This window comes from Melopsittacus undulatus, chromosome 4 (assembly GCF_012275295.1).
Source record: "Melopsittacus undulatus isolate bMelUnd1 chromosome 4, bMelUnd1.mat.Z, whole genome shotgun sequence".
Classification (NCBI taxonomy): Eukaryota; Metazoa; Chordata; class Aves; order Psittaciformes; family Psittaculidae; genus Melopsittacus; species Melopsittacus undulatus.
This window is the reverse complement of record NC_047530.1, coordinates 7,427,890-7,446,082: the sequence shown is the minus strand read 5'-3', so window position 1 is coordinate 7,446,082 and position 18,193 is coordinate 7,427,890. Positions and strand designations below refer to the sequence as shown.

Here is an 18,193-nt window from a genome sequence, read left to right as displayed (position 1 = left end):
CTGTGGGTGGTGCCTTTGAACATTTGAAAGGTGTGAAAATGTTTGTTTTACCTGGAGATAATTTGGTATCTGACCCTGTCTTGTAAGGGAGCTTTTCCCTGCAGGTAAATTGGTCTTTTAACACTTTGCTTTTTCAGCTGGGGGATGCAGTCCCTATGGAAAGATGCAGCTGCTCAGTTGCAGTGAGAGCTCCACAGAATAGCAAAAGTGTGGTTTCCCTGATCTATTACCCCTGACATATGCACTGCCTTTCATTAGTGCTAAATTCATTGTTTCAATTCATTTTCTCCCTATCACTCCAGTCCTGAGGCAGGTAGTACTGTGATCTGCCAGTGCTAAGGCAGCTGGTAGCCAGAGAAATCACAAGGGCAGTTGCACATTGTCCCTGTGCACAAGGCAGAAGGGAACTAACTGTCTCCCTTGCTGCAGGCAGATCTGGCTGTGGCAGCAGTTTCTTGTCCTTCCACTGTTACCTCTTGGACACAGCAGTAACTTGGCAAGTTACACTGGGAACAAAAATCGTTTGTCCTGACAAGGGAGAATTGAGTTTCTGTGCCTGCCCTCTACAGTCAGGAGAGCTGGCTTGCGTCTGTCATCAGCATTAGTGCTGCAGAATCAACAGGAGCTGGAAAACAGGAAGGGAAAGTCACTGAATCTGCTTTTCTCCAAGGGAAAGTCAATGGGTGTCTTCCAGGACAGCCAACAGAGGCCAGCTGCTCAGCAGCAAGGTGTTGGGTTTTGTATGAAACAAACCAAAGAAACCCCCCATCACAGGAACTACAGCAGCGTTTCCAGCTAAGGTTTAGGTTTCTGGGCTTTGGTTTGGTTTCATTTAAGTTCAAGCTGATCCTTTTTTAGTTAAATCAGTAATGAAAAACACCAACACCGAAGTACAGAAGGCTAACTTTGTCAGTTTGGTTTATTACTGGGCACAGCACAGTACCACCTCATATACATACAAGCCACAGTAATACAAACACTCCCTATCCTTTTGTATAAGTAAAAAACCCACATGGTACCTGGGAGGAGTCAAGTGTCCCAGGGGTCAGCTTCCAAGAGCTGTTTTGCTGCAGTAGCAAGTTTACTTACAAAATACTATGGGGTTTCATGCTGTTGTGATGTGAAGCTGAAAGTCTGAGCTTGAAGCAGCTCTTGAGGCAATAGCTCTAACGTTTGCCAAGTATGCTCAGTCATGGTCCTCTGCAGTCAGCTAAACGCATACCAGACACCCGAGTGTGGAAACAGAACCCTCTTATGCTTCTATAGAAACCCACGTTATCCTGAAGCACCAGAGGTTCACCCAGTACAGGGCTAGTTAAAAATGATGCTGCATTTCCTGCAGGCAGCACAGACTTCCCACCCAGGCCGGACCGTTCCTTACAGTCAGTTAAGTCTGCAGCAGCACAAGGTCAGTGAAGCTTGGAGAAAAGCTGCTGTCATTAAAGCAGGCTTAGCTCCTCAGGAAACCGATTTAAAACTAGAAGGCACAAATGCAAGGTTGAATGTGGGCTGCATACTGCTGTGGCATGTGAGCAGTTGAGACACCCCTCCTAGGGGGAAATACAGCACATAATAAATACATGTTAGCAAATAAGTGCATTACTGTGATCCTTCACAACATAAGGAAATAGGATCCACAAGAGCCTACAGAGGCTGCTTCATTTAATATTGCACAGAAGTCCTGAAATCTAGTGTCAGGTCATTGTACTGGAGGTGGGACATGGCAGGGGGGAAAATGAAAGGTCTTATTTGGCAGAACCTGCCCAAGTCTCCACCACTACACAAAGAGCTTTTTGCCAGTCTGAGGTAGAATTACATGTATACTGCTTAGACCCAGTCAAGTCCTGCTCAACTAGTCTTCAAACTAAAAAAGAAAGAAGTAGACAGAATAGAAGAGCCTCTTTCTTCTCTGAGTGCTTCAGGTTTGTCCCTGGAAGCAAGTCTCACAGAGCAGAATTCCAGCAAAAGATCCCTGCTCCCCAGCTGGAAAGCTGTGATAGCTATTGTGGAGTGGAACAAATAGTAATCTCAAGTCCTATAGCAAGGATGTTTTACACCACTTCCTCCTTCCCCTACTCCTTGCTAATGCTCCTTTTATTCAGGATGTTTAATCAGTTAAGACTGTACCCATTGCTTTGTCCCTTATGTCCCTTCTACTGGGAACCTGCAACCTATTTCAGCCCTTAGACTTCTGAGGGTTGCTTGCAGTTTCTTCTACAGACTCTTCTGTGCAGCACAGGCACGGAAGGATGGAAATAAGCGCCTCCTCGATGGAGAAGAGATGTTTATCCTCTGCTTGAGGGCAAAAGTAACGCATAAATTCTGCCAGTCTCAGCAAGTACTCAATGTTATGACCAGCACAGCCACTTGAGACAATGATTTGAGCTGCGATGTCTTCTTCAGATGCTGGGCCGAGGTAAGAAGGGTTCTGGGGTGTTGCTATGTAAACAAGAGCCTGGATGGGTTCCTCTGCATCCTTCTCCTGAGGGTGGAACTTCACCAGCTTGGTGTCATAGCCTCCCAGGACAGCTTCTCGCATGTTGAGATACTGGAGGGATGCAGGGATCTGTTCCCCACGGACTTCATAGGCTACACCCCATGTGCACGCCTAAGAAGAGAAAGGCGGTTATGGGATGCTGTAGCTGCAGTGGACACATCTGCTAACATTTCAGTGCAAGCCTGCCTAGCTCTAGGGTCTCTGCACAACTGACACGAAGGCAGAGGAGGAGAACACCCCCGACCCCCATCCCAGGGGGGCTGCAGCCCCGATGGGAACCACCACCAGCCCCGCGGTACTCACCCCGCAGTCCTCCAGCAGCGTCACCACCCGCCCGGGCTGTCAGGGAGAGCAAAGGCAGAGCCGTTAGAAGCCGAGCCCGCACCACCGGCGGCCCAACGCCTTCCCCCCCCCGCTCCACAGCCGCCCCAGCCCTTACCATCTTCTCGCTGCCGCGGTGGAAGGTGTCTCCCTGCCAGAAGCGGCGGCTGTAGCCGCGGATGAAGCCCACCTTGCGCGACGTGAACTCGAAGCCCGGCCTCCACACCAGCGAGCCGTACCCGAAGATCCACACCGGCGCCGAGCCGCACTTCAGCTCCGCGTCCTCCGCCTCCCCCGTGGGCTCGGGGGTGATGCGAGGAGCCGGCGGGGGCTCGGGCCGGCTGGGGCACTCCTCGGGGCACTGCGGGTCTCGCTTCATGGCGACGTTTGGCGTCGGGACAGGCAGGGACGCGGTGCTTTAAAGGCTGCCGGGCCGCCCGCCCCGCCCCACACGGGTGATGCAACGAGGGCGGGTTGTTTCGCCGCCCGTGGGGCAAAGCGGGGCGCGGGTTGCGTCAGGTGGGGCGCCGGGAAGGGACCCCGGCCCCAGCCGGGGTCTGGTCGGGATGAAGCGGCTGGGGCAGGGTCGGGGTCCGAGCTGGGGCTTGGTGGGCTCCGAGGGGCTGGTTCTGTCAGCGGGAGCGCGGTGGTGCCTGCGGGATGCCCTGCTCGGATGCCGGGAGATCACCCGCTGTCAGACCCTGCACACTTGTCCTAGCGAGAGTCCTGGGGTGGATGGAGCAGGCTACATCATGCCCGAAAGGGAGAAACTGAGGCGGAATGAGCCCTCGGCAGCCTGCTCCATACTCCCTTGGCTTCATCCAGCTGCTGCTGGAAAAACAAGCAGTTAATATTAAACTGGGGGAAGCGACAGCTCCTTGCGTCAAGAGGGCTGAGGTGTAAGGTATGTAAGTGAAACAAAGCAATGAAATCCACACAAATGCAAGGAAATGGTGTGGAGTCTGGGCAGCTGAGTGCATTTTGGCTTGTACTACATCCAGGCTGCAGTCTGGGCTTGTGGTACACAATGTATGTCCAAGAGCTGCCTGTGTGTCAGCGGGAGACCTGGCTGTACATCAGCTTTAAGCAGGTTGTGATGGCTGAAGAATCCTAAAACAAGGGCTCAGATTCCAGAGTTATTCATTTTGGTAGTGGGAGAGAAAAGGGGGAGGAAAGAACAAGAAGCAAACCCATTGAGGTATTGTTGTAGAAGTATTTCTCATTATTGTTCTTGTCCTCTGCTTCTAATCGCTCCAGACAGTCTATTTACACTCTTTTCTTTAGTTTCCTGTTGGATCCCAGCCAGCCAGCACCCACCTTTCCCTTCCACTTAACAGGGCGTTGCAGCCACCAAACACAGCCCGTGGTGGGTGCTCCCTGTACCTTGGCACACTGACCATGGGTGACATCAACAGCCAGTATGGCTCTCTCGCCTGTCTGCCATGTCCTACACAGCCTGCCCTTCGCTCCTGGCTCTCTGACTTGCCTCTTTGGATGACCCTTCACGAGGTCAGCCTTAACACAAAGCTCCTGAGTTTTCCTCTCCACTTGCGCTTTTCCCTGTCACCTTCTCTTACTCAGGCTCAAAGGAATGGGGTCAGTGCTGCGTCCCCCAAGCCCTTCACACTGCACACCCATGCTGTTACAGGCTTGCAACCTCCTACTGATCCCTCATCAACCCCTTTCCATAACAGAATGTGAATGCATCTCCTGTTCAGATAGCTGCTGTACTTGGAGGTCTTAGTCACAGACAAGAAAGTGCTCTAGAAAGTGACCTTCTTAGCAGCTGTCTGTATCGAAGCTCTGCTTGGCAAAACAATAATTAAATCTCTACTCTTACGTTTCTAGTCTTGCAGATCCGGGCCCTTAAGATACAAGACTCCCTCCTTAGGCATGCAGTTTGTCAATGTGAATGAGTCCTTTCAATCAAATTAAACCAGTATAAGCTGAGTATTAAACCAGTCCTACGTGTCCCATTGCAGCAAGTGTATATATTTCATATTTAGTTCTTTTAATTTTCCCTGCTAAAATCGTGGAATCATGGATGGCAAAACCCCAATATGCCATCAATAAAAGCATTAAGATATTTGGTTGTAGGTGCATCATCCTTATTATGCAGCAGCACAAACAGTGACAGACAAATCAGTGTCTAAAAGCTAAGTTGAAGAAGCTCTTGCTGGGTTCTGGTCTTAGTAATGCAATGGAAAATATCTAGCCTCTTTCTTCAGCTTTCCTCAGGATGTGATTTTACCCATCTGAGAAACATGCTGGATTATGCCCATCCCCCAGACCAAGCACTGGATATCTGCTAGGAAAAGCTAAAGGAAATCGAATCAAGAAATGGAAAACATGCTACTGAGAAGTGACTACATGCTTGCTGAGGTGGGAGCAGAATTGCTCCTTTCCGTTGCAGAGCTGCCTCAGTTGTACATCTGTCTGTACCACAGGCTCTGCTACATAGCTTGGCCAGATTCACAATGCAGAGCCAATGCATAAAGCAAAAGCATTAGGGGCCAGCTTCAGATCCCACACCAGTTAAACGTTGCAGATCTCTGCTCCCTTCAGTGCTGTTACACCCAAATCAGTTATGTATGAGGTTAGAAACTCCTTTTGAAGCCAAGTCCCTGATTTTCTTGTGTAAAGACATTGGGATATTGCTCCATCATTAGGAGCAGAGCCTGTGGGAAGACTGTTGTGGCATAGACAGTTGTGGCATATACAGCAAGAGGTTAAGAATCTTTTTTGGTTTCAAGCTTTCATTACTCCATTTCTTGTTGCTGACTGTACCGTCATTGTTCTTTGGTTAAATAAACCAAGGGCACGAGGATCACTGGGCTGAAGGGCTGAGCAGTAGAGGTGGGTGCAGATGGCATAGATGCAACTATGCAAGTAAAGCAGGTAGCTACTAAGGAGAGGATTTAGTGTCTGTCAATGTTGTTGGAGCTTGCATTCATAAGACAAACTCAGCCTGCCAAACTGAACCACAGGAATGCTTAACCAGGTGTGAAGAAGGATGTGGGGGAGCAATGGAGTTAACTGTTAAGGAACATGATGTAGAGTCAGGAGTGCAACAAAAGGAGATGGAAAAAAATGTAGGACTTCAGCAGTTCAAAAGTGACTAAGGGAAAAGGACTGGAAGATAAGGGTCATATTGTGTTAATTGCAATTTTAATCAAGTTTGGCCTGGAAACCTTAAGAAGGAGAAAAAGGCAAACATAACTTTATTTGTTACATCCTACAACTAGTTTTTCCAGGTTTTAGGAAAAGGAGGAGCTAGTTTCTCTTTAGCAGTATGTGCTCTGCTTCCCCAGAGTGAGCATTCCCATTTTGGTGCGGCGTGACTAACAGTGCCAGAGCTGCCTGTTTTTCAGGATAGTGATGAATCACCCCAGAGCCAGAGGAACCAACAACAGGGCTGGCAGGACACGTAACAGTGGACTGAAACTGTCATTAACTGCACCTCGTGTTTCAGGCTCTTATTTGCTTCAATAAGCTGAGGGCACACACTGGCTTTTGCCAGTTGTTCTATTCATCAAATACTTACTGGGAACAGGAGAATTGCCAGTTCATGGCCAGGTACCACCACATCTTCCTCCAACAGCTTGGCCCTGCTTTCTTCTCTCTATAGTGAGCAAACAGGAGAATCTGAGAAATAAATCTGCCCCTTTTCCCTGAGCCTTCAGCAAAGATTACACCTACTGCAACTGGAAGTGAGGTTCAAACAATGCCACAGGCATTTTAAAGTGATGTAGATCAGTAAATCAGTACTATTCACCTGATATTCATGATGCCATATCCATGTGCATCACCAAGTGTCTTACTCCTGTTTGTTGAACCCAATTCTTGCAGCATTCACAAATCTCTTCCAGATGTAAACATTTGCCATATAAATATGCAATCATCTCATTTCAAACATGGAAACACAAAAGTGGCAATGTCTAAGCTTCCATGTTAAAGCACTGGGATCAAGAACTACTTATGGAATGGTAGTCACGGGTGTATTTGGATTTGTATGCTACATCCAAAGGGAATGCACTCTTCGTCATTAAATGCTCTAACTCATGGCGTGCAGTTCTGGTCCCAAGCAAAAAGAAGAAACTATGGCAAAGGGCATACAAGTACTTTAAAGAGAGCAACCCTAAACGCTAGTGGATACAGTACAGTAAGGACACCAGACTGGAAAACAAAAGTCTGCATATCTAAGATAACAAGGAAACGGGCACACACAGCATGATTCAGGCATAAATCAAACAAGGCAGAGAAAACAGTCTCCACATTTAGGTGATCTAACTGTATTCTGGGCTGCATCAAAAGGAGCGTGACCAGCAGGTCAAAGGAGGTGATCCTGTCCCTCTGCTCTGCTCTCGTCAGACCTCACCTGGAGCATTGTGTGCAGTTCTGGTGTCCTCAACATAAAAAGGACATGGAACTGTTGGAACAAGTCCAGAGGAGGCCACGAGGATGATCAGGGACTGGAGCACCTCCTGTATGAAGACAGGCTGAGAAAGTTGGGGCTGTTGAGCCTGGAGAAGAGAAGGCTGCGTGGAGACCTCATAGCAGCCTTCCAGTATCTGAAGGGGGCCTACAGGGATGCTGGTGAGGGACTCTTCATTAGGGATTGTAGTGATAGGACAAGGGGTAACGGGTTGAAACTTGAACATCAGAGGTTTAGATTGGATATAAGGCAGAAATTCTTTACTGTGAGGGTGGTGAGGCACTGGAATAGGTTGCCCAGGGAGGTTGTGAATGCTCCATCCCCGGCAGTGTTCAAGGCCAGGTTGGACAGAGCCTTGGGTGCCATGGTTTAGTGTGAGGTGTCCCTGCCCATGGCAGGGGTTTGGAAGTAGATGATCTTAAAACCCTTTCCAACTCTAACTATTCTATGATTCTATCTGCATGTCAACACTAATTATGGGATTAATAGTCAGAGGGGATTCTTCTGCAGAACAGCACATAAGCTGTCTGTTCACCCCTATGGTTGCTGCAGCTCTGACTGCTGTTGGCTGTTGGTAGTATTTGCAGTGTGCCCAATTCAGATCCCAAAGACTACTGAATGCCCACAGATGGGAATGGCAAACGTGACTGAGCCACAACAAACTTGATTTGTGTTTGAGTTAGTTACATGAGGAAAAACAGAAATAAATCTATAGATCCAAAGTGCATTTTAATGGGACATCAATCCCCTGTGGCCTGGAAGTTGACTGAGAAGGCCTCGGAAGAAAACCCAGCGTTATTGTTTTGACTTTTGAGTCTCGTACACCAAAGTGATCTGATGCACTGTGCTTTTTGCCAGCTTCCCCTTCCCTTCTCACTTGGAGCTGGTGGGAAGTTTTGACCCTGCTGGCAGGGTCAACCCTTGGTTGTTCTGGTCACGCAGTCCCTCTGTCACATTCCATGTTGCTGTCCAATACTGGGGTACCCCAGCACTGGTCCATAAAGATATTCTCCATAAAGAGTTGGAACTCCTGTTTTAGACAGGATTTTATCTTGGTTAAAGGCAGACACAGTGAGCAGAGACTGAGACAGTGTGGAAGGTTATAGCAGGAGATTAGGGAATTTTGTCTTTTCTTCCTTTAGCATAGACAAGAAACTCACTTCTACTAGAACAACTTGAGGGATGAGAAGATTGGACACTGAAAGCAAAGGCTGAGTATGGACCTGCTGAAAACCCCTTTTTCTTTAGCCCAGAGCATCCCAAGCCTAGGAGCTTATCTGAGTGCCAGGCTGTGAGCTGTGAACTAGATAGGCTCATCCTTCAGTGCAGCATAACTCCCTGTTCTTTATTCCATTCTGCTTCCCAGACACTATGCTGACACCTAGAAGGACATTTTGAGAAGTCACGTGGATTTCCACGTTGGCACCTTTAAAGTGAGACACAGACAGAAGACACATGGGCTCACATGCCTGCGCTGGGAACCTCAGCCTTGCCTGTAAATGTCAGCACCTTATCATGGCTGATTTAGGTTTGTCATTTCATTTCACTTCAGGAGATGATTTAGTTTCACTTCCAGTATAAAGAGAAGAAAAATGGGCTTCTGGCTAAAATGTTAACAGTGCTGATTTCAGAAAAACCTGAAGGATCTGATTGATACAAGCGGAGGGACTGAAAAGTTCAAAGACAGAAATGTGGAAGACCCTCCGAACTTTAAGCTAAAGGTAGAAAGCAATCTGGGATTTGCATCCTAAGCAGGGAAGGAGAAATGGTTAGGGAAATAGCCAACTCATTTCAGAAAGTGTTTAAGAAATAATAGGGAGCTCATAAAGGATGGAAAAGGATGCGATAGAGAAACCTCTGTTTTGGCACTTCGCTATGGAATGAAGGAAGAGCTGCAGAAGTTAGGGGTAATTTACACATTGCAAAGAGGTAAGACTTGGAAGCTTTCTAATCCAATAAAAAGAGGATCAAGAAAGAAGTGAGATAACAGGCAGTGATGTGACTGTCAAGATGAAAGATAAATGCAAACCAATACAAGACAGGCTGGTGATTGTTGGGAGGCTTTTAAATAAATTACCACATCTGAAGCAAAAGCACAGTTCTAAACTCCTGGAGCTTGTGTCAAAGGAGGTGAGAGAACAGACACAAACCAAGGCTTTATTAGCAAGGAATGTAAACATCGAAGCGGGGCAGGTATCACATGACTGGAAAATAGCAAGCAGTGCCTGTATTGGGACATGAAAAATAAAGTGCAATGTAGCAAACTGAAGACCTGTTAGCCTGACCTCACTGACACGTAAATCTATCATACGCTTTGACAGAAAGGATAACTCAGGACACAAGTGTAGTTGAAGCGTACAATGGGCTTAGAAAAACTGCAGACTAACTTCCCAACTGTCTTCAGTAATTGACTTTTGCAGGGAATAGAACATGCAGATATAGTTTGTCTAGGCTGCAGCAAAGTATTTAAGAGGGTAATGCATAACTAGATACTAGGTGAGATGCAGATGGAACTGTTAAAGGAAAGAGGACTGCAATGGATAAGAGAGGAAAACTGGGGGGCATTAACTGAGTGCTGTTATTATGAGATGTGTTAGTGTGGTCCTGGGCGGCATGAGGGGAACACCAGTCAGATGAATGAGAGTTAATGCTGGTTCACAATACTGTGCTGAAGCTGTGACTGAAAGACATTTATAGTTCATATGAAACTGAAAGCACTGACAAATCAGGGAAGAGCTATTAGACTGACTGAGGGCATGAAGAGCCCTCCCTCCTAGGAGATGCTGGATTTGCGTAGTCTGGCCATATGTAAACAGGGAAGTAGGACATAGTTACATCATCTTACTTTATCCTGGTGACTGGGAGAAAGAGGAGAAGGGAGATGTTATTTAAACTGAATTGGCACAGAAGCATAAGAGCATTAAGAGGACGTCAGTGGCATAGCCTGAATGTTGAAAAGAGTATCCTAACCTGCAGAGCAGCAAGCTTTTAAAATTGCCTTCTTCCAGATGAAGAGCCAGTAACAGAAAAATAACTACTTTATAAAGAGTCAAGTGCAAGAGAGATTACGTGATGTCATTATATCTATTACTTAGAATTCCATTCCATCTGATGCTCTTGTTGGAAGAGCAGAAGGATTCCTTTTCAGGAGCATCACAGAAAATAGCTTGAGTGTAGTCTCAGTCAGCTGGAGCCAGGAGCACCTGGAATTTATAAGGACAGAGCTTCAGATCTGCTGGGGTAATCACAAAAAGATTCCAAAGGGAAACTGCAGACCTCGGTTGCCAAACTAAAGGGAGATGAATTTTCACATATTTGTGGTGTCAGAAAGGCTTCGTTGGTTTGCAACAATAAGGTTTTGTCCTGATTTGCTAACAGCTGTTCTTGCAGACATCATCACAGCATCTTCATAACCAGCATTGCTTCTGTGTGACCTAGATGTTATGGATTTCTTTTCTACTAAGCCCAAGACACAGCTAGTCAGAGAATGACCAAAGCTAAGTTTAGGGCTACTAAGCCCCAGCCAGACATAAACTAAGAGCTCTGAAATATCTGATTGAGGTACATGGCAAAGCAAGAGCTGCAGAACAAATGCACACCGTGAAGCACCACCTCATCCCCTGACTACTGAGAACCCCCAAACAAGCTGATATTACAGAATCATTGGAATTTTGCAGGGTGAAAGGAAGCTGAAATTCGTGTTCTACTTACCAGCAGAGAAGTGAGCTACAAGTTCTGTCACCAGGCTTTAAGAAAGGACCAGAACTAGCCAGCATGTTTTCCTGAAGACAAGAAGCAGCAGGTTCCTAAATGTAATAATGCCGTAAGAGGCTTCTCCTTAGAAACAAAGCCAATTAACCACACACCAAAAGAAGTGTGGAAAAGGCCCATAAAGAGATGAAGGATGAGTAAGAATGAAGCTTAGAATGAGAGTAACCAATACAACGAGGAACCAAATCCTCCCTTTATACCCAGCATACCCTACCCCTCCTTGTATGGCCAGAGAGAAGGATTTGTACCTGCAGCAGTCTTCATCTGAGAGAGAAAGGAAACCCACCTGCTACCCACTCATCTAAATCCTCATCAAGGCAAACAAGAGAATAGTAACAAAGTTCTCTTCGGACTCTTGATTGCTCCAGGGCAGGAAAATGCGTGTATGGACTATCCAATCAAAGCAATAAACCAACTAGTCCCTGTGTGAGCTTACACGGATCAGTGTGGAGAAAGAGAGATAAGTAGTTATCTTAATAAGAAACTGCTCCTGCATTGGATCCTTTCTCCTTTACAGCTTCTAATGTGTAAGTATGCCTCACTTACACTGCAATTTACTCTTTTGAATAGGTGAGTGTTGCCGCAAGCAACTGAGCTAGCTAATGTGATTCTCATTGCAGAAGAAGACAAAATGTTTTACACTGTTGTATTGCAGATGAGATTTGCTTGTTTCTAGAATTACTAAAAGCCTGTGACAAAAACCCTAAGCAGATTATTGTTAGTGATGAATACTGAAAGACTTTAAACATGGCCACACTGGGCAGAATTTTATGTTCTGATGCTAAGTCTATGTCTCTGTCTGAAAGGAATTTGCAGTCCTAGGGAAAATTCCTATAATAAACAGCTGAATATATTTGTCTGTATATTTTAGTACCTCTAGGACCTATATTTAAAACTAAGGTTTGAAAAATAGCTGTAAATGTGTTGCATGTGAGCTAATGTGCCTAGTGTCATGACATTAATAAGACATATTCTGTCTCAACAGTAACTCCATTCCTTTTGTGATTTCCTAAATCATGTCCACTTAGGTTTTGGGCTCTTGATTCTCAGCTATCTCAAAGTAAAATCCTGCTTTCCTCTCCCTTTAGTTTGGTAACCTTGTCTTCTGCAGTTTCCCCTCTGAATCTTTTTGTGCCCAGGAGATCTGAAGCTCTGTCCTCACTAATTACAGGTGCTCTTCCCAAAGATGAAGAGCAGAACGTGTCAGTGATCAGCACCTTCTTTAAAGCACAATGCTATTTATTTAGAACAAAATGTGATGGAAAAAATGCTTAATAAGCCAAGAAATGACTCACACACCTGCTAAGCATTGCCTGTCTTCCTTGTGGTGCCCTGGCAAATATGATAAGCAAGTTCTGCCAGCTCTTTAATTCAGGGAGAGCATCTGTGTATCAGATCAGGCTGTCTCTCTGCCCCAGAAGACAAAGCTGAGTGCCAGGATAACAGGCGTGGAGGACATGCGTGAATACATACAGGTTCCACAGAAACACTCTCCTTCAGCCTGGAGCACAAATGCTTCAGTAATGTGTGCTGCCCAGCAGCCTGTCCGCACCATCCTTCCCATGCTCTGGGACAGCCGTCAGTTCTTGAGCAGCTCTCCAATGCTGGATATGCTCCTGCCTGTAACCTGGGTGCCAGTCATGGTGCTCTGTGAAATCAAGTGTCTGCCACCTTATATATGGGAGCAGCAAGAACTTGCATGGCTGGACAGATGAGGTTACTCAAAAGTTATCTGGCTGCTGGACTTTCCGTATGGCCAGTAATGGGCACTGTCCTCCCGCGCTCAACCACATACAAGATCAAAACAGGAAAAGCATCTCCCTGGACAGAGCTGTTGTGTGTGTTGGCTCTGACCCATTCTGGATGGTCCTGGGGCATTCCATGTTTCATAATTGTTGTTGGCAGTTCACTGTAGCAGCATTTGAAAGCTTAATGTTATCACTTCCATCATGGGGATATCATGACTCTCAAACACTTAGAAACTATTAAAAATTATGAAGATAAAATGCTTTAAACATTAAACCTCTTTCATTTTAGGAGATATGATGCTTCCAAGTCCTCTGGAATGTGGGGTCAGAAAGCGCAGCTGTAGCCCATGTGGGAACAGAATTTTTCTGGTGAAATAGTATCTATTCTTTCATAAAGAGAAGACATGATTTTGTGTGGTCTGGTACCAGACTGGCAATGGCTCTGGTCGCAGTCTGGGTCTGGCTTTAAAAAGAAAACTAGCCTTATGTGTGTCTTACTCTGCTCTTCATGGGAGGGAAGATGTATGCTCTGTATGAAAAACCCGGGCCACGTGGCAGCATGGTTGAGCTGTCCTGCCCTAAGATGGAAACAGAAGGTTTGTGGGGGCATATTGCATCAAGTTGCAGGCTATGGTGGTAACACAAGGAAGGTGGGAGGAACAGCAATGGCCAGGCTTCAGGCACTTGACTGCCCAGCCAAGACTGCTGTTGTAGTGGCTGCAAAGAGACTGATCAACAGGGTGAGTCAGAGCATTAGCATAAATTGGGCTGAATTCCCTGTGGCTGCACTGTGCAAGGGGGTGTGTTTCAGGGAAGCTGACTCCTGGCACGTATGAAGACCCGAAGCTGCTGGGCTGCTCCACCTCTGCTGCTCATGACTCACCTCTAAGCATGGCACTCTAATGTCATTCTAAGTGCAAAGAGCCTTGGATGTGTGGCTGTACCAGTTGGGCTTACCATGACCACTGGTGCTTCTGCCCTGGTTTTGTGTCATCTAAACATGCATGTACCTGGAGGCACTGACTGCACCTCCCTTCTCTGGGCAGAAACAAGAACTCACTACCCAGAGGCCGTGTCCTTTGCTTTTGCTCCCTGGGCATAGTTCTGCATGAATTGGTAGCTATGTTGCCATGCTGTGTCTAAGCAAGCAAAGCTCCTGCAGCCCACAACAGCCAGTTTGTTAACCAGTTTCAGCTTCCCTGCGCCCAGTGCGCATGTGAGAAGGTCACTGTAATCCTTTTGGTGGGAGGCATGGTAAGGAAGGATAACTTGACAGCATTCCTAGGCTCAGGGAAGATGTTCCCACTGCACCTTCTCGCCATGTAAGCCGTGTGTGGGAAGTGTTGACAGTGCAGTTCTGTGGTCTGTGCTCCTAATTGGAAAACAACAGGAAAGTGACTCATGTGGCGTTGCATCCCCTTCTGCATGGAAAACACGGTGACTTGAGGGACTGGTGCTGGGCCACATGGTATCTGTAAGATTGACAGCAAAATGGTACAGTCTGGCAATGACCAAGCTCTTGACTGATTAACATCACTAGTGAAGGCATGTGAGCTCTGCTTAGGAATTCCTCAGTGATCAGTGACCTGTGGGCACCAGCAAATAGAGCTCCTGTCCATCAAAAGCTGTTGCACTTTGCCAGTGTTTTGATCCCTGTGGATGAAAACAGCATCAGGTGTTGCCAGAGCAAGGTATTTACTGTTACCCTGTTCTCACATCTGCTTGTGTAACTCCTCTGTACGTGTAGATGCTGTGGCACAAGTTGAACTTTTCCTATACTCACTGATCATGTCCTGACACTGCTGCTCCCTTGGCTGACTCTGACCTACCAGTGTTCCCTATGAAACTGTTTTTCTCCATCTGCTTTGGTTCTGTTATTGATCCTGACCTGGCACTAACCTTTTCCAGCTCTGCCATGACATCTCTCCATTGCAGAGTTTAATTCTTGTCATGCTCCTAACCTTATCCCAGACCCTGCTACATGCTGAGCTTTTTGGAACTGACCTAAGAGCAGAAGCTCGACTTGGCCATGCTGAATTCAGTAGCTTCATCTACTTGCAAAAAGGCCAGATTTTTCCTTCTTGTTTCCCCTCTAATGTCAGCACTCAGCAGCTCTTTGGTAGTTTGAGGGACTGTGGCGTCTTCCCAGTGCCAAATACCCTGCCTAGTTAACGTCTGTCTGTGCATGGTGACAGTGGCAATGTGACCAGATCAGAATGTAAGTGCAGTTTATCCACATTGGCTAAAGTAAAGGGTAGTGTGGGTGCAGGGATACAGACATCTGAGCCTTTTGGGCTCTTGGAAAATAATGGGACTTTTTGAGGGGAGTTGAGAAGTGAGGCTGATGTGGCTTACGTGTGCTTTTTGCAAGTAATATATTTAATTTAAGGGGTAATGGTTATATTTGATGTTCTTACAGGATTTTTCCAACCTAGTTGATTCTGTGATTAAAATAATCCAATTTGAATTCCACGTGCGTCTCTCTATGTTGTCTGTAGCATTCATCCCCCAGAGCCACCCAGCCAGTCATAACAACACAGGGTGAAATGCAGCGTAGTTTGGATGAATCGGACCCAAATTCTACCAGGGCACCCTCCCTGTTTAATGGCCAGCATGAGATGTGGCTGTGAGCTGTACAGTGCTGACTATGGGAAACCTTCTCCTGAGGCAGGCTAAAGCTGTGGGCACCCTGGCCGCATGGATGCTGGAAGCTGATGACTGGTGTGTCAGTGGAATATCGAAGTCATGACCTGCGTGATTGGTATGTGACGTAATGATTGGACTGGAATGCTGTACACAGGCAGAGGCACCATCATCGCCTGTTTACCAACTCTGATGTTACACATAGCCTGAGGTTACACTGGGTTAAGGAGAGCACAGCCAGATTTTTGTGAGGTGGAAACACTGGGCTGCTGCCAAGACAACAACTGATAACGTCAGCTGGTTTTGATAGGTATTTTCCTCCTCTTGTTTTGAGGAAAAGCCTCGAAATATTCCCTGGATGGTATCCTTGGTATAAGATTTCACAACTCTCAGCTAACGTGTATTTTAAGCCCTCAAAGACCTGTGAACCCCATCTTGGTACATATTCCAGCACTGAGGAAAGACTCTGTCCTGTTGCCTGTGTTGCATAGAAACCAGTTCCTTCAGTCCATCTTTCCAGAGTTCCTGGACTATTGTAGCAAAGTGGTTGTACAGTTGCTTGCATTCACCTTGTGATGAATGTGAAACCGCTCTTGGCAGTGCTGGGACATTCACAGCCTATTTGTAGTCCTATTTGTAGGGCACACATACATGTCATGTCCCAGTACAGTGAGGAATATATATTCCAATATATTTTAGTCTTCTCTAATAGAAGTCCCATTTTAGGAAATCTGTCCCAGCTAAGTTAGGAAGGATGTTGCCTCCAATCCCATAGAGCTTGGCTACAACCTGACAAGACCCTAGGCTCTAGCAGCAGGTAGAATCATAGAATCATCGAGTAGTTAGGGTTGGAAAGGACCTTAAAATCATCTAAGCAGCCTGCAACCTCAGCTGGAGCACCTAGATGCTGTCTGAAGGAGAGAGGCTTAATGCAGAGATGGATGTAGGATGGGAGAACAGAAGTGTTCTATGTAGGATCTTGGTTGCTGCAGGCTTATTCCTGATGTCTGTCACTGCAGGCTAATGCCAAAATCTTCAGCTTTATTCCATATTCCACTGTTTCAAAGTGGAAAGGGTAGTCATAGTGCTGCCCACTCATGGACTGACCGTCTGTCTGTGTGTATAATGTTATGATCAGACCCTGTTCTGTTTTAAAGCTTACACATGGAAACAAGGATCCTGCCAAAGCAAGGCTTGGTCAAAATTATCAGGGGTTCCTGGTTGAAGACTGGAAAGAACGTGTTTAAATCACTTGATGCTGAAATTAATCATGTACATAAGATTAAGCAGTTAGTGATTCTTTTAATGTGAGTCTACGCATAACAAGTGCCTTCAGAGTCAGAGGTATGAAGAATCCCTCTAAATCTGTCAGTTCCTTTTCTCTCTCATCCTGGAGATGGCTGAGGTGACCAGACTGTTGTCCAGTGACTGTTTAATGCTGCATCTCCAGTTGAATCATTGTTACCTATCCCTCTCCTGTCCCCTATTTCATTACCTTCTGTGCTCAAATGGGGGCCTATAATATGAAATCTCCTTGAACGAAGGTTGTGGATGGCTGTTCTCTTCTAGGTCTGGCTGGTGGGACAGTTCACCACAGTAAGTCTATCTCAGCTTTTCCTCATTGCCTTCCAGACCTGCTGGTAGGGTTCTGTGTATACATTTTAGCCTAAATAAGCAAGGCAAGCAAACTGCCATTCAACAGGTTAAGCTCACATCTGACGGCACAGCAGTTTAGACTGTACATCCACCTCCAGCATTCCTCTTTTCCCCTGCGCTGCCTCATTAAACTGGCTTTCCAAGTTTGCATGTAGTGCAAAGCAGCACAGTAGAACCCTGGGTTTACTTAGCCCTCGAATTTCCATGGGTGAGCAGAGGGGAGCAGATGGCTGTTGCATAGTCAAGGGCTTGGCTATGAATGAGTAACTGTTGATGAATAGATGGGTAGGCAGATTAAGTGCAACAGCCTGGGTTGAGACTTTGCTTGCAAGGTGACGGAGTGGCCCAAAGCGGTGACAGATATAGCTGAGAAGGGTTCCACTCATCTAATGCCTACATACTGCACTTCATAGAATCATAGAACAGTTAGGGTTGGAAAGGACCTTAAGATCATCCAGTTCCAACCCTCTGCCATGGGCAGGAACACCTCACACTAAACCATGGCACCCAAGGCTTCATCCAACCTGGCCTTGAACACTGCCAGGGATGGAGCATTCACAACCTCCCTGGGCAACACATTCCAGTGCCTCATCACCCTCACAGTAAAGAATTTCCTCCTTATATCCAATCTAAACCTCTGATGTTTAAGTTTCAACCTGTTACCCCTTGTCCTATCACTATAGTCCCTAATGAAGAGTCCCTCCCCAGTATCCCTGTAGGCCCCCTTCAGATACTGGAAGGCTGCTATGAGGTCTCCACGCAGCCTTCTCTTCTCCAGGCTCAACAGCCCCAACTTTCTCAACCTGTCTTCATACAGGAGGTGCTACAGTCCCCTGATCATCCTCGTGGCCTCCTCCGGACTTGTTCCAACAGTTCCATGTCCTTTTTATGTTGAGGACACCAGAACTGCACACAATACTCCAAGTGAGGTCTCACGAGAGCAGAGTAGAGGGGCAGGATCACCTCCTTTGACGTGTTGGTCACGTCCTTTTGATGCAGCCCAGGATACAGTTGCTTTCTGGGCTGCAAGCACACACAGAAGCTGGCTCATGTTCATTTTCTCATCGACAAACACCCCAGCAGTACAAATATGAGAGAGCAAATCCAAGCCAAGAACTGGGT

The 18,193-nt window shown here is 46.5% G+C and overlaps 1 protein-coding gene and 1 long non-coding RNA gene across 2 annotated transcripts in view; one reads left to right on the top strand and one right to left on the bottom strand.

Moving 5' to 3' along the window:
• Window positions 1-891: 891 nt before the first annotated feature.
• On the bottom strand, window positions 892-3,230 carry CHAC1 (ChaC glutathione specific gamma-glutamylcyclotransferase 1). The gene is made up of 3 exons (XM_031044541.2): window positions 2,937-3,230; window positions 2,801-2,836; window positions 892-2,608 (listed from the first exon to the last, which is right to left on the bottom strand). The coding sequence occupies exons 1-3, from the start codon at window positions 3,195-3,197 to the stop codon at window positions 2,177-2,179; spliced, it is 729 nt and encodes a 242-aa protein (XP_030900401.2). The 5' UTR covers window positions 3,198-3,230; the 3' UTR covers window positions 892-2,176.
• An 11,154-nt stretch (window positions 3,231-14,384) lies between these two features.
• The window catches only part of LOC115945629 (uncharacterized), a 28,229-nt gene continuing 24,420 nt past the window's right edge, over window positions 14,385-18,193 (top strand). The window contains exons 1-2 of the long non-coding RNA XR_004079931.2: window positions 14,385-14,463; window positions 15,271-15,533. This is a non-coding gene — a long non-coding RNA (uncharacterized lncRNA). The remainder of the gene's footprint in view (window positions 14,464-15,270; window positions 15,534-18,193) is intronic.